Genomic DNA, 16034 nt, shown 5'->3' with positions numbered 1-16034 from the left:
TGTTGAAGCCATACTTTGTGTCCATTGTGTTCTTATGTCATAGTGAGACATTGCTTTGTATTTGCTTGAAATTGTGAAAAACTGTTGAGAAGAGCTTCACTATAAATATCTGCAGACTTTGTGCTGCAAATATTGAAGATTGAATTAGTTTAGTCAGTGGTTAAAATCTGAGAAGAGTTGCAAGACTTTGTGCTTGTGGTTATTCTCACTTAAAGTGATTTGAAGGTGCATCATACTCACAAACTTTGTGCTGCCATATGTTGTATATTGTTCTTATTTAATCATTCTGAAAAGGGTGGATAGGATTGTAGAAACTCAAGACTTTGTGCTTGGTTGTTGTGTTCCCATCCCGAAGGAAGCGACAGAAGTCTTTGTGCTTTTAGGAAACTTCATTTCCTCTCTAGGTTTTGCTTTAAGCTGCTGTTATCATTTTCTTAAAAATTGTTGTTTCTTTTCTAGGAAGAGAAAAGAATATAATCTTTTATGAAAAAAGAGGAAATGTTGTTGCCCAACCCAAATTAGATTAAATTAGATTTACTTAGTGTTATTAAAAGGGGGAGCCTTCCCTAAATTAGGAGAGTTTTACACTCACACACTATGGTTGGAACCACAATTTTGCACATCCTCCCAGGTGTAAAAAATTTTCAACAAATACTATGAAACACCACTGAATTGCACAACTTTTTCTTAGTTGTGAATTTCTACCATGGATTTGTTTTCAAATTCTCATTTATTTCCTTGTTGCTCAATTAAAATATGTTTACCAAAGAAGTTTTCCAATCGACACCTCCATAAAAATGTCCACCAAGCAGTTTAAACACCTCTACACAATGCCTATTCTAGCAATGCCTAACATTGCACAACCCTTAATGATTTGAAATACTACATCTAACTATGCTCTTGGCAGAATACTCACACAACATGGGCTCCCAATTGCATATCACTCAAAACACTTTCAATGACATGGTTCAACACTACTACACCTATGAAAACGAATTGTATACCATTGGTCAACCTCTCAAGTGGTAGCACCACTACATTTTGGGTAAGAAGACTATCATTTATTCAAATCATGGGCAACTTTAGTTTTTGCATACACAGGCCAAGCTAGTAAACGTGTGTCATCTTAAGTGGATGACATATTTACAACACTTCCATCGAGTGATCAAGCACAAGAAGGAAAGAGGCTATAAGTCGAGAGATTACCTCATCTATCTCCAACTCACACATTCATTATAGAGCTACATCGATGCAAACACAACTTCTCTGATTGGGAAACTCTTTACTCAAAAAACTTGGACTCCACACTTGTGCAACATAAATAGGTTAGCAGGGTTCATTTGTACAACAAGCTTCTCTTAAGCTCATGCACCTCTATTTCCAAGTGGCGCACCTCACCAAAGACTCATCTAGGAGGCAAATTTTGGCAAGAATTTATATCAAGACATTGGTAGTGCTATGAAACTTCTATTGGCCTCACATGCATGCAAACATTGAGTGACAAATCAATCCCTAAATTACCTATTGCATCGTCAAGCCCATGCATAGGAAGGATCTACACACCTCTGGTAGTACCACAAAAGCCTTAAGATGTAAGCACACACCCCTGTTTTAACCCAAAAAATTTTGCACTATTCACGGTGAACAATTTGTCAAATAGTTTGCAGGAATGTCACATAGTTTCCAAGTAACATTCACAATGAAGATGCAATCCAAGTTTGAAACAAGAAAAAACAGGCTTTCAGATACTTATTTTTCGCAGTTCAAGAATTATTTCAAACAATTTGCCCATGTGCTGTTCATATGATTTTCAGATTGCAAATACAGTGATATTTTATTGTCGGTCTGAGACTGATGGTGTTTACATTTCGTCGTGCAGTTTGTTCACAGCCTATCTAAGTTTGTTCTTTCAATTCTTTAAAAAAGCTACGGTAAATAATTATCATGACATAAATTTTCCAATCATTACACTGATAACAACATCATAGACTCAAATATTATTGCACCAAATGATCACAGATAAATTATTTTCCACTTCTTGTGTTGTTGTTACAAAAAGGCATCTAAATTACACAGCAATTACACTAAATTATTATTAACCAAAATAGTGCTGACCTGGAGGTTCAGTCAACAGAAATAAACCATAGCACCAATCAGCATCAATTCCAACACTTCCTAAATTTGTTTGTCCCCTTTCTCAACAAGTATGGCTCCTATATAAAGCGCTGTGCTGATTCTTATTGTTTATCAACAGCCATGATAGGGGTTTGAAAGGTCTTGGAGACTCACAAATGTATCGCCCACTTTCAAGGATGCCAGGTCACGCCTAAAGTCCATCAGTAATCATATGGCAGATTTATACACTATATTAGCAGGGAAAGGCTGCAACCTATTTTAGGGAAGCTACGCCAGCCAATCTTGGTCCCACTAGGGAACACATAGTGATAGGACTCTTTTAAAGACTTGTTGATTCTCAACATCCATTGCCACTCCTCCTTTACTCAACTTTTTGAAAGTTTGGCCCTTTTCAACATGAAAATGGTTGGTACGACTCCTTTAAGGAAGTCACCAATTTGTACGCTGGTGTTCAGCTGGTAATACAAATAATATTTACCTTCTTTTCACAAGGCACACAAAGCACAAATTACTTATCCCAAATTCACCTTGCACACACAGCACCATTAATTAACTCAGCGAATTTATTTCTTAACTGTAAGATTCCAATTAATTTGATTACTGAACAAAATGGCAAAAATCTTCTGTTCAAATCCTGTAAATCCTTTCTGCGCAAACTGAGACTCTAAATGAATCTCAGCATATTAAGTTATTAACCATGGAGGATCTTCACCACCATAGCCAATCTTCTCCAATAGGGTTTTCATCCTTTAGAAGGCTGAGATGAACCAAGTTCAATCTCCAAACCGCAAGGGGTTTCACCAAAGAAAAATGTAATAATTTGCATAAATACCAAATGAGCTCACCAACCCCTTTTATAACCTTTTTGGGGAACTTTCTAAAAACTATAATATAAAATCACTTTATAAATTAAATAAGCCTTATTACTTCAGAAAGTGATTTATTTTATTATTTAAACATTCCCAGCATTAAAGTCACTTTAGCAACGTCCAACATTTAAAACTTTCAATTCTAATTCCAATGAGCTATTATACCAAGGCATTTTTTCAAATATTTAAAAAAAAAATTAAGCATCCTTAGTAAAACAATTAAAATAAAGCCATTAATATACCCAAGTTGCAGATATTGTCAAGAAGCATTGGAATCAAGAATCAAGCTTGACCAAGTGACTTACTATAAATAGATGCTCTCTCCAAGAATGTTAGAAAATACACCAGAAGCCAAAAATCACTTTGGAAGGATGCATAAGTGTCCTCGAGACTAACTGAGCTCATTGGCAACATACGTTCACCAAGAAGAACAAAGCCAACTGAAATGCTAGAAAACCCAAAAATGGGGACATCACATAGGAATCTATAAGTACGGATTTCATTAGGTGACTATCTATGACTAAAGACCAGAGTTCCCAAACTCGCCGCGAGTCAGGCGAGTTTGCCGAGTTGGCGAGTCGAGCCAAGCTCGGCGAGTTTTGCTGACTCGGGACTTGGACTCGGCGAGTTTTGACCATAACTCGCCTAACTCGCGAGTCAGGCGAGTTATGGCAAAACTCGCCGAGTCCAAGCTCCAAAACTCGGCCACCACAGGTCAATGTTTTGACTTGTTTGACAAGTTAGTATCTTTGTCAGGATTCATATATGGAATATAACATTTAAGTATAAGTGACATTTCCTTATGTTTTTTCTCTTTCTTATACTTTAAGTTATATTCCATATATATTGTCAGGATGTTTGAGAGTGGTTTCGGACCTCCATGAGTTATAATGCAAAATTTAGTTTTTGGAGGATCCTTCAAATTTCCAGACTTAGTCAAATTTCAGGCCATTTCAGGATTAGGATGACATTCCAGACTTTTAAGGCGAGTTCACTCTGACCATGATGTAAGGGATGGGACCTAGGAGGACACTATGCATTCAACCAAGGTTTGATTGAGCAACTTGAAGCGTGACCAGATAGTACACAAAAACCCTAGGAATGATCTAAATAACCCCTAATCACTCAACTGACCTAACCTCCTTCACTCCACCTTGAGGAGATCCACCTGATTTGATGACCTTTGAGAAACTCAATCCCTTCAATGCAAAGGCTAAGACACTAAAACGACCAACAACGAAACTAAAAGAGCTAACCCTAGAAAGCAAAAAGTGGGGGTCTTCATTTGCAATGGGGCGATGTGTGAGTACCTCACAACAGGGATGTTTCTTAAAATTTTGAAAAAAGGGGGTGAGTTGGGGATATTTCCTACCTATCCCCACATACCAAAAAATCCCCCCATGGGGCACAAGGTTATTTTTGGCAAGGGACATGTCTCTGAGGAGCATATTTCAAACCCTTCTGGCCTCACAATTCCCCCTTCCATCCAACATATATATAGCCTAAAAACTAAGAGGTCCAAGAAAGACCAAGGTCAACTATAGTCCCAAGGTAAAACCTAAGTTCAAAAAGCACACTATTTAATGCTACCATACACAAGCATTCCTTACAGTTTCCAAGTGAAGATGTTCATGATGTCTCATGTTGGTGCTCCCAAAATTTCAATTTGGCCAAAGAAAATACTAAACAGAAGCCCCAAACAAGTAGATACTCTACCAGCATGCCTTTCATGGCATAACAAGCTAGCACACATTATAATTGGGCTTTATTCAATAATGGGTGCATGAAACAAGTTTTAAATTGTTAAAAATCTCTTAATTTCAAGGTTTTTTTAATTTTGCCGAGTCATTGCCGAGTCGTTGCCGAGTCATAGCCGAGTCACGAGTCGAGTCGGCCTTGCCGAGTCCGAGCCGAGTCCGAGTCTGGGAACTTTGCTAAAGACCAAAATGAAACTATGTTGTAGAAGACAATTTTTTTATGCTAGCCGTCATGGTTGCTTGCAAGGAAAGCATCATTGCATAAGAGACCTATTGACGTGTTTTTTAGGACTACGCTGAACACAGAATAAAGTTTCCAACGGTCACTTCACTCTCTCTTGTTTAAAATTAGACCGAATGCTAAGATTGCAGAGAAAGATCAAAGGCTAATCTCAAGGATCCTTTTGCCTGTGGACATGACTCAATTAGTTGATGGGTTTGTTGTTAACCCAAGGGGCCTTACGTATGCTCACAGAAGATCTTAACAAACTTACGGGTTCAAGGATTTCTATGTGAATGATTTGCAATGAAAGCTCTATTTTTGGAATTTTGGTGTTTAAAATATGCGGTAAGTAAATGAGTGAAAGGTTTAGAAAACTAGGCTAAGACAAATCTAATCCTACGAACAAGGAGACGGGATCACTTATGCAAAATCCAACCACGCTTCGCTTTGCCAGCAGAGCAGAACTACACGAAGGCAGTGCAATCTTCAGAGGGTGTGTTAAGGATTTTCAAATCACCAATAGAAACCATCAAATCGAACAATCTCCAATGGTAATCGAAGTTAAACATACACATATAACGGAGGCTCAGGCTAACTTTGCACAATATGCAACAATCAGCTACACACCAAAAGTATGAGCACGGACTTTGCAACAAACAACCCTATCAAATCCAGTTCAGCTACCAACATGAAAGCAAATCTAATCTATACGAAGAGAGTGAGACCATGCGAGCTTCAAAACAACACAAGAACACACCAACAATAGAACAATGTACTAGGTGTTTGCTTCAAAAACTCTTAGCAACAATCTTTGACAACAATCTCTCCTCCCTTTACAAATGAAGGGGGTCACCCCTTTATATAGGCTTCATTCCTTGAGGACACATGCAAACCCTAATTAGGGTTTTCCCAAAAACATTCCCCACACATGATGCAACAAGGTGGGAATCAGCAATTAATAACCCATCATGCCCATATACAATTAATTTTACGTGCCCAAAATGGCATCCATTGTGCATTAAATGCACCACTTCTTTCAAATTCGCCCAATGTGTAATAAATGCTCCATCATCTCTTGAATACGATAGTTCCATGCGAAAGATGCTCCACCACTACATTGAGTATGACGGCTGCCATGCAATGAATTAGCCGCCACCATGGTCAAATATTCCAGCAACAAATGCACCACTATGCCTTCACACAACGGCTGCATGCAAAAAGATGCTCCATTGACTCAACATGTGCTGACCTAACTGCCACTTGGCGAGAAACCCCTGGAGAGAGAAAACTTTAGGAGAGAAAAATTTGATCCATGAATTTTCTTGAAATTTTTCGAACTTTCCTTGCTCTGGAGGGAGGTTTTTTATGATTTCCCACCATCTCCTATTTTTTAGGAACTTTCCAAAAATAGGGCTCCAAGTTCCAGGAGAGAGAAAATTCTCTCACGAATCCAAATTTGAAAGAATTTTGAAATTTGGATGTAATTTGATGCCCAAAAATGGATTTTTCAATTTTTTTCCTAGGGGGAAATCTTGCTTTTTCATTCCATTCCTAGCCCTCAATTTCCCCTTTCCCTTGGAAAATTTTCTTCATTCTTGAGCTGGGTGTGGATTTCACTTGGTGATGGAATTCTTCATTTCATTCAATTTCCATGTCCATTTGATTTTGGAATCCTTCTTATAGCATGGGCGGAATTTTGACTCAGAGGAGGAATTTACCAAATTTGAAGTTTTCCAAGACACCTCCATTTTAGCGTCATACTCCATCCTTGGGCAGAATTTTGCATGTGTCAAGGAATTCACAAATCTTTGACTTTCCATGAGCATGTGATTTTAGCGCCAACCTTCCTTCTAGGACGCCATTTGCATGTGATCAAGGAATTCATCATTTTTCATGCTTTCCATGCTGACTTCATTTTAGCGCCCTTTAACTCACCTGGGCAATTTTTCCATCTGGAGGAGGCATTTCATGACTTTTTCACCTCGAACTTAACCAATTTTAAATACTTCCAGACTCGGGATGCCATTCTAGGGATAAAGGTGGATTTCCAGACTTTGATGATTTTCAAGCTTTCCATTCCTGGACTGATTCCCACACAACCAAATTTTGATCACTCTGCCTACTCTTTGACTTTTCTGGATTTAGAAATGATCGTGCATATCTAGTCTTCAGTGTCAGCCTACAAGGACCTTGTTATCACTGTTTAAGAAATGGGTTTTCTTTTCCCATAATTGGCTAAGTTTTTGAAATTTTGAGTCAGGCACACTATCAACTGCTTCAAGTTTGTGTTAGGTCTTAAGGGTTTAGGGTTTCAATTTTAAAATCGCTCAATGTTTGATCAAAAACCCTCTGGTTTCTATTCTCACGTTACTTTATCCACTTAAGTAATGGGTCTTGGGGTCGTGTGAAGTGTCCCCCCTTCGTCATTTGCCCAGGCGGTCATTGAATAATTATTAAAAAATCCATGCCTTGTGTTTTTTTTTTTCTTTCTAATGTTGTCGGGCACAGTAAGTGTCATGCAGCTCTCAGATGGATCTACGGCTTTCGCCATTTCGTTAGGCGAAGTTGCGAGTGTTTTAAGACTTGCGAAATAGTGAAAGGAAAAGCGTGTTCAATGGTGCGCATTTGGTCTGGTTTAACGAGTTTCCATCTCGCTCAAGATCTAACGGCTGGCGTTGATTCGCAGCCGAAACTAGCAAGTGAAATACCTTTCGCAAAATGGCGAAAAGCCTTGGCGGGACCCGACAGTGGAGACTTTTCAAATGGTTAAAAGGTGATCAAGTTCAAGAGAGATTGACGGTTCGCGTTGTTTCGTGGCCAATAGGTGCTCATGTGTTATGCCCCGCGAAGCAACGAAAGGTTTTTGGCCCGAGCAAAAGAGGTTTATAAAGAGCATAACAGATGCGCAGGTTCCCGAAGATCTAACAGCTAGCGCAGCTTCGCAGAGGAGAGATGCTCGAAAGATAGCTTTCGCGAAACAGCGAAATGACATGGCGTTCCAGGCAAGCAGTCCAGTTGGTTGAGATGGCGAGTAGGATGATGGCACGTGGCAGAAAGTCAAAGTAGTCAGCAAGTCGGATCTAAGGATTAAAAGGTGGGTCCAAGAGGATGACTCATGTTGCGGGATAAGAAATGACCTGGCAGATGCAGGTGGCAAGGATGAGGTGGAATCCGATGTTTTCTCTCAGCAAATAAAAGGTTGACATGTCAGTTCGAGAATGACTAGACACCAGGTGGATAGAGCTGAGACAGAGGGCCCACGTCTGCCGAATCTTAGTAGGTTGTTAAGCATCGAGCAAGTCAGATGTAATCTAACGGTCCGCGTGTATTCGCGAAGGTAAAATGCTTGTGCTTTAAAACCTACAAAACAGCGAAAGGTTTTTGGGGCCCGAAGAACAGATAAAGCATGAAGGTAAAAGGGGATCAACTTTGATTTGATCCGAGGGCTCGCGTTGTTTCGTGGCTGCGAATTAACCGAGGGATATGCTTCGCGAAATGGCGAAAGAGAAAAGAAGGTTTTTCTCGGCGTAATGCTAGATGGTGATGTGTCGATTGACACGTGGTTTAAAACGGATTGAGGGCCCGCCAAGGTGTAACCGGCGGTTATAAGGGAAATACGACACGTGGCTGACTCTGAATTAAACTCGAAGAGTTTTCCAAGGCTAATGGTTGAGTGCCACGTGGTATTTGGTAACCAGTGGGAGAGCGGGTAAGCGATGCAAGCATAAAGGTCTCGCTTAAAGGATGGTCATCTCAGGATTGATCCAACGCTTCGCGTTGTTTCGTGGCCCAAAGTTGAAAGTGGGTTAAGCTATGCGAAATAGTGAAAAACCGTTAACCGTCAGGATGAGGCGCGGTTAGTGGAAAAGCTGACGGTCCCAGTAAGGGTTAAAGGCCGCGCGGTTAGAGTCCCATCTAACGCCTGGCATAGCTTCGCAAAAGAAAAGTGCTCGGGGGATAAAGCCCGCGAAATGGCGAAAAGGAAGTCGGGCCCGATGTAAAGGCAGAGATGTTAAGACAGTGTAAAGACCGATCAAGTTTCATTTGATCAAACGGATGGCGTGATTTCGTTAAGCGAAGTTGCTAGGACGTTATGCTCTGCGAAGTGGCGAAAGAGCGAAAAGGAAAATACACAGGCATGTTGTGACCCGTTGGAGCGAAATTTTTGAATTCTTCTATGAATTCAATTCTGAAGGGACGGCCGAAGCATGCGGTATCAATGTCGCAGTTAAGAGCCCGACTACCGTATATGATCTCGTATCAATTGAATGAAGGTATCATTCTAAACAATAGTTGCTAATTTCTTCAGTTGCAGAGCTAATTTCTTCGAGCAAAAAACAGGTTCTCTTATACTCTTGTTTGGCAATCACTTAACAGTGTGTTTTAATTGAGGTCTTGATTTGTCACTGAACAGTTGGGGTTAGTAATTAGATTGTTTGCATAGTTTTTAAGATGGCACCTAAGAGAGAATTCTCAGGAAAGGTTAATTACCAGGGGAGGGCTATCTATGATGACTTCCTTGAACAGTTGACATTGTCAACTAATGTGGCCACAAAGGTAAAAGAACTTGTGCCAAGAGCTCCTCACCTAAAAATAGGTGAGGGATTATATGATAAAGGTAACTGGCTAAGAGACCCTCAAATTGGGTTGTCTGGGTTGGGATTGTTTAAAGTTGGATTTGGCATGAGAAACTCCTCAGCCCCGCAGAACAGTATCTGGGAGTTGGATGTTGGCAAATTAGTGGTCCCTGGAGTATTCATGGATATGGATCTCCTAACTCAAATTGCACACAACTATGACCCAATTACAAGGAGTGTTAAAGATATAAATGGGAAAACCCTCATTGAAATAAATAATGAGGAGTTCAGAAATGCTTTTGGGCTTAGTGAATTTACTAATTTTCTAGAGCCTATTAATTTTAAATCACTAGCTCAGGTATACAGTGTGCAGAGGAACCACCTTAAAAACGGGCCTCTTAAAGAATTCTTTGTGAAGATAGGTGGGTTAACAGTTGTGGGACCCAATACTGAAGAGCCCTTCTCATTGAATCTGTTCACCCTTAGGGCCAAGGGATTATATTGGTCACTTTGCCAAATTTTAGGAGAGGGTGCTGAGGCAAATATGCCCACTCATTACATGCTGATGGTTGCTCAGATTTTGAATCCTTCTCTTGCAGTGACCTTTGATTATGCTTCCTTTATCACTGATGCTATCCATGAAGGATTGATAGGAATAAAGAATGGGAAGGTAGATAGGCCCTTTGGATGGTATTCCCTCCTCATGCATTTATTTTTATTCAAGGGTGGTGATTATTTTGCAAGTGGAATGGATCTTGTAAAAGAGAAGAACGGAGAAAAGATGCCAATGCAGTTATGGAGTACAGTGCTGTCATGGGACAGAGAAGATGCAAGCTTCTTAAAGTTTGATAAGTGTTTTGCATCTAAGATTAGGACTCTCCTCTGTTCAGAGAATCCAAGAGTCCCCAAGGTTCTTTTGGAATTTATTAGGCCAAAAGAGTTTGCAGAGAATATAAAAATTGTTCACAATTGGGGTGATATTTACTTATAACCTGTCTCCACACTTTTCAGAGTATATGGTTTCAAAGGCACTCCATTTTTGTTACCCTATCAGGTCCCTCTTAAAGTGGGAATTGCAGAGATCCTAAGGCAGATTGGTGGTTTGCAAGAGGCAGAGGTAAAGGGACCGTTTTCCCTACAGTTACCATAGCTCACCAATTTGTAATAATTAAAGGAGGTTGGAAGTGTTTTGAAGATTTCCTTCAACCATATCATTTGTCAACTGCAGTATCCCGATGTGCTGACCCTGAAGATTTCTTCAATGGCATGTTTAGAAAGAGGGCAATATGCAAAGGTAGACCCCATCAATTCCAGTTTCCTGAAGACCTCATTAGGAATGAGTTTGACATAGATGAGCAAGAACTGAGGAAGGAAAAGTGGGTGGCCTACAAAAGGGCCTTAGACATTATACACCAATTTGATACCAGCTATGACCCATTGTCTAGCTTCCACCCTTTTGAGGACAAGATAAAGTTTCTAATTCTTTGTTTTGAGGATGTGATGCAGACTTTGAAAGAAAAGAGGGAGGTTGTAATTAAAAACAACCCTGAGAAAGCAAGACTGGTTCTAAGTAGGTCTGCATCAACCAGAGCAATCCCTCTTGGTAACTACATGTTGCATAAGAAGTCCAATTACAGTGTGTTGATGCCTACAACGGGGGAGCCCTCTACTTCAAAGGGGAAGAGGAAGATACAGGATGTCATTGACATTCAAGATAGCCCAAAGAAACAAAGAGTGGGAAAAGAAATACAATCTGATGAACCTTTGTACTCTCCTCAATCCCCTATTCATATAGGAGATGAACAAGCAGTAGCTGAGCAACTGTTGCAGTTAGGCAGCCTTGGAGAAATAGCATATACATATGATGAAGTGGAAGAGGGAATGCCAGAAGAGCCCCTTACTGCTGAAATGAACATCACTGCTAATGAGTTCAAAGGCCAAGAATGGGACCCTGAGATCAAACAAGCCAGTGAAGATTTCTTGGCTGATGATAACTTTGTCACATCAGGAGCTTTCAAGCAGTTTGTGTGGAAGCAGAACATTGACAAGTATAATGCAAGGTGTGAAAAGAGAAAAGGTGAGCAGCCCCATAAAGATCCAGCTGTGGTGGAGGAGGAAATAAAGCAAGAAATGATTGATGAGTTTAAGACCATCACTCCCGAGCAAGGAAGAGACATGGTGGCACAGGCTGGAGTACTCATTCTCCCGGAATGGGACATAGCAGATGCCTTGGTATTGGAAGCAGTGAGAAAAGAGACCAAACCTATGGAGGGAGTCACTTTCAGCAAAGACAATGTTGCACTGGTCATGTGGTCTCTTAAAAGAGATGAGAATAAGAGAAATAAGGACACCTCAGGGTCTAGTTACCTTGGTGGAATGATAGTAAAAAGAGTTCAGAGCACTGGGGTAGTGGAAGCTACTAGCACTATGCTAGAGACTGCAAAATTTAGTGTTGCAGTGGCAGAAAGGGAGGCTAAGGAAAAGGCAGATCTCCAGGTTAAAATGGAGACAGTTTTAAAAGCCTATAATAGTGCCAAGGAAGAGGTAAGGAGTAAAGACAACATCATTGCCAAGCTACAAAGCCAGTTGGCAAGACAGTACCATCAAGGTGAGTCTTCAACACTGATGATCTCCACTTCTCCTGCAAGGCCTCCACCTACCAGCCCCATTATTGAGTTTCCACCATCTCCAACACCTTCTAGCTCTCAATTGGTTGAAATCACTCCTCATGAATTGGAGAATTTAAAACAGGCTCAGGCCCTGTATGCAAAGAAATATGAGGAAAGAGTAAGGACTACAATTTTAAGTTTTGCTGACACCATAGGGGCCTCATTATTGTATAACAACATGAGCAAAATTCTAGATATGTGGAATGAGCTTAATGGAGATAAGGCTGTTTTAATGCCTATTTTTGATAAGTGGAAGCCTAGAGAGCAGGATTTGGAGCTTATTTGTGTATCATATGATGAAGCAGGGGCTGATCCTATTATCAAATCCACTTGTGACACCACAAAGGATCTAGTAAAAATAGCAAAAGGAATAGATAATGCAGACAGGAAGATCAACTTGTACAAAAAGGAGTACACTGATCAGGTTTTTGAATTGCTTCCAGGGGGTTTTGTCAACCCAAATCAATTGAAGGACAAACAAGTATGGCTTAAGGAATTAGAAGCCAAATTGTCAGTTAGAATAAAAGGAATTATTAACTTAGAAGATGCTTCTTTCTTTGTTGTAACAATTGAGGAGATAGAGAGAATCAAATCTCATTATGGTTTTCTCAATTCAGAGGCTAACAAAATGAGGAATTCTTGGAAAAGGTTAGCCAAGGCAAAAGCAAAAGTGATTAACTTCACGTGGCCAGCTGATGATGTATACAATGAGTGGACAAGAAAATATGCCATACAAGATGTAGAGCAGTTAGAAGAGGTTGCAACTGGACAACAAGTAGAAGAAGCCGCGGAGGTTGAAAAGGACTTGTAACCGCTTTTGTAAAAGGCTTTGTAACTAATTCTTTTAGAGAAGTAATCATTGTAACAAACTCTCCTAGGAAAGTCTAAAGCTATGTGCATCCATGTTGTTATAAATGGATACCAGGACTAGTAAGAAAGGATCGCAAAAAATTGTAAGAAAACGCTGCAGAAATTTGTCTGGGCTTTTCCTAGTTTTAATGGAGAATATTCGAAAGTTTTTGTAATACTTTTTGAAGAAAATATCAATATACAAACCATCGGTTTTGAGTTTAAACTTCGTGTCGTCTTCAAATATGTTTGCAAGTGTTTACTGTTTCATTCTGAATAATCTAGGGTTATTTTGTTTGAATAAGGGTTGTAAGGCAAATTTCAGTAGATATTTTTCTTAGCTTTTCTCTTCAGGAGGGGAATTAAATATGCAGGAATCATTTCTACCAGTAAATTCTTTGTGGGATGCTTTGAATCTTGATGAGCGCAGTTTAATGTGGTATGAATAAATTCTTATGCGTGTCAGGCATATATAGGGATCTATAGAAGCCAAACTAATGGGATATGTAGAGATATTTGATTGTGGAAGTATTGTTTGAATTTAGATGACTTTGTGACCTTGGATAAGGCACTAGTATAGATCGAGGTTGTCTATTACATATTTTGTAGGTCAATGCTGAACATGAGTACAATTTTCATTCCTTTGTTTCAGTTAGTTTTAAGGTGATTAGATCCACTGGTTTTTGGGACTGGTTTGTTGTGGATTTATCTTTTAAAAGTGTGAATTTAGTTCACAAAGGTATACCCGCCTAGACTTTGAATAAGTCCGAAGTGTAGAAGGTTAATCAAACCTTGTCATATGTTGTCCTGGAAGTTTCCTTCTCTTTAATATCTCTTCTACATACAGAGTTATCATGTCACTACAAGGATGTTAAAGTGAATCAGATTTTGAGAACAACAGACCTGACACAAATAGACTTTCCAAAAATAGAAACTTTTTCAAAATGTTAGAGTTAGAGCCAAAACAAGACGCAGGGTGACTATAAATAGAAACTTACTAAAAATAGAAATTACTAAAAATAGTAAATTTGATTTTTGGCAAAATTGGACCGATCCGAGGGGCAGTGAAATCCCTAAAAAATATTAACTTTCTAAAAATAGAAAGTTACTCGAAATTCGCTCAAATTTCACTGGGAGGTTCTTTGAAGGGTCCTAATTCCAATGCAACGTTCAATTTTCTCAAAACCCTAAAAAACAACCCCTAAAATCTAGGACTGAAGGCAGGAAACCCTAAAACAGTCAAAACAAGCCATAGAATTGGCCAAAATTGCTCAAATGAAAAGCAAACTCAAATTGAACCCACTCACTTGCAGACTTGGAGGAGACTGACGAGACTACCGCGAAAAGACCCAAAGAAAAAAAGCCAAAAGACCAAGAGGGCCTAAAAAATAGGGGGTCCCCATTTGCAATGGGGCGATGTGTGAAATTGTCACAACAAGACCATGCATATCTTCTTCAATTCTGTTTGGGTTCATTTTGCACTACCAACATCCATTGTATCCAATCACAACCCTAAGTTTGTTAGCCAGTTTGGAAAGTCTTATGAGAAATATTGGATACACAATTCAATTATCCACAGCATTCCATCCATACACAAATGCCCAAACAAAGGTGGTTAATCAAACAAACTTTGCAACATTTGCCATTACTTCAACACATCAAGCTATCAACAACGGCACTCCATCACACATCTACAACAATTCACATAGTGTGCAATGGCCATTCATGTAGTCTCTAGCTTAACACACATGACACTTGCATACCATTTCACTTATAAGACATAGACATAGAAACCCATCCATTAGAAACCCAACCATCTGCACTTGGAAGGCCAAATTATTGTGCAAAATGAATCATTCCATTACCACTTCTTTGTAACATTCATGTAACCATATCATACACAAAGACACTCAACTCCTTACATTGGAGATCATAGGAACAACCCAAGATATACATAAGTCTAGGCAGACTAATTTGATATCTTCACCCCTTTCTTGTCATGGGAATACTCATTCTTAGCCTTGATATTTGTATTCATCTATTGTACCCTAGTCATTTCTATATTCAGTAGAAATTTGCACATATTTGTTGAAGTCTTCTGCACATTTGAATGTGTATTTGTGTATTGTGTCTTAGTTTTCCTTTGCATGATCTATAATTTTGTTTTCACTAAAGATAAAATTGTCCCTTGGACTACCAAGGATCTGGTTTATAAATCCTTGCAAGTCCGTAAAGAAACACGAAATGTGATTGATCTAATGTTATTTATAAATTATCTTCTTCAACATCACCTCATGGTCTTTAAATAAGCTAGGTACTATCCCTGAAGTAGAAACTACTTCCACTGGTGGTGAAATTCTATCTTTTGGAATTTCAAGTAGTGGACTTTCATCTGATGTTTTCCGAGTCTTGATACAAGAGGCAAAAATCATTTGACTTTTTCCTCCATAGTGCAGAGATATTGTCTTCTAAGAAGGATTGTGTTTTAGAAATAGAATAAAACTTTATTTATTAAACCCTTTTGTGAGCACAATTAGATGCAACTACAGACAAATCAAATCAAAACAAATATTCATCTTCACAAATATTCAAAACTGTAAACCATCTGACCCTTTAAACATAGCTTTGCAACATATCCCAAAATGCTGCTAAACATTTAATTGAAACAAAAGAGGTTATCACAGTGTTGAAGCAAATGTAGATTACAAAAGTAAACAGAAGCAAGAACCAAACACATACTCTGTAATCAGATTTGACATCTGTATTTGGAGATTTGATAAAACCCCTTGTGCACGATTTGCGGCCATTGATATGAAGCCAGGCATTTATTTGCTCCTGAGTTACCACTCTTGTGTTCTCTGTATCAGAATGTCTTTGAAGTTCAGCCCTGGCTTCCTCCCAGCTTTTACGCCCCTTATAACCCTATTAAAAAAAAAAAGTCAAATATGTTTCAC

At 39.2% G+C, this 16034-nt stretch overlaps 1 protein-coding gene across 5 annotated transcripts in view; it reads right to left on the bottom strand.

The window, feature by feature from the left end:
* LOC131060909 (uncharacterized) overlaps positions 1–16034 on the bottom strand; it is a 191911-nt gene that overhangs the window by 35677 nt on the left and 140200 nt on the right. For all 5 annotated transcript variants that reach the window (XM_057994354.2, XM_057994350.2, XM_057994359.2 and 2 more), the window contains one exon: positions 15820–16002. In XM_057994354.2, the coding sequence (XP_057850337.2) occupies positions 15820–16002 (183 nt within the window). The remainder of the gene's footprint in view (positions 1–15819; positions 16003–16034) is intronic.

The sequence above is a fragment of the Cryptomeria japonica genome, chromosome 5, assembly GCF_030272615.1.
Source record: "Cryptomeria japonica chromosome 5, Sugi_1.0, whole genome shotgun sequence".
Classification (NCBI taxonomy): Eukaryota; Viridiplantae; Streptophyta; class Pinopsida; order Cupressales; family Cupressaceae; genus Cryptomeria; species Cryptomeria japonica.
The sequence above is the reverse complement of the archived record's forward strand: the minus strand, read 5'-3'. Positions and strand labels throughout refer to the sequence as shown.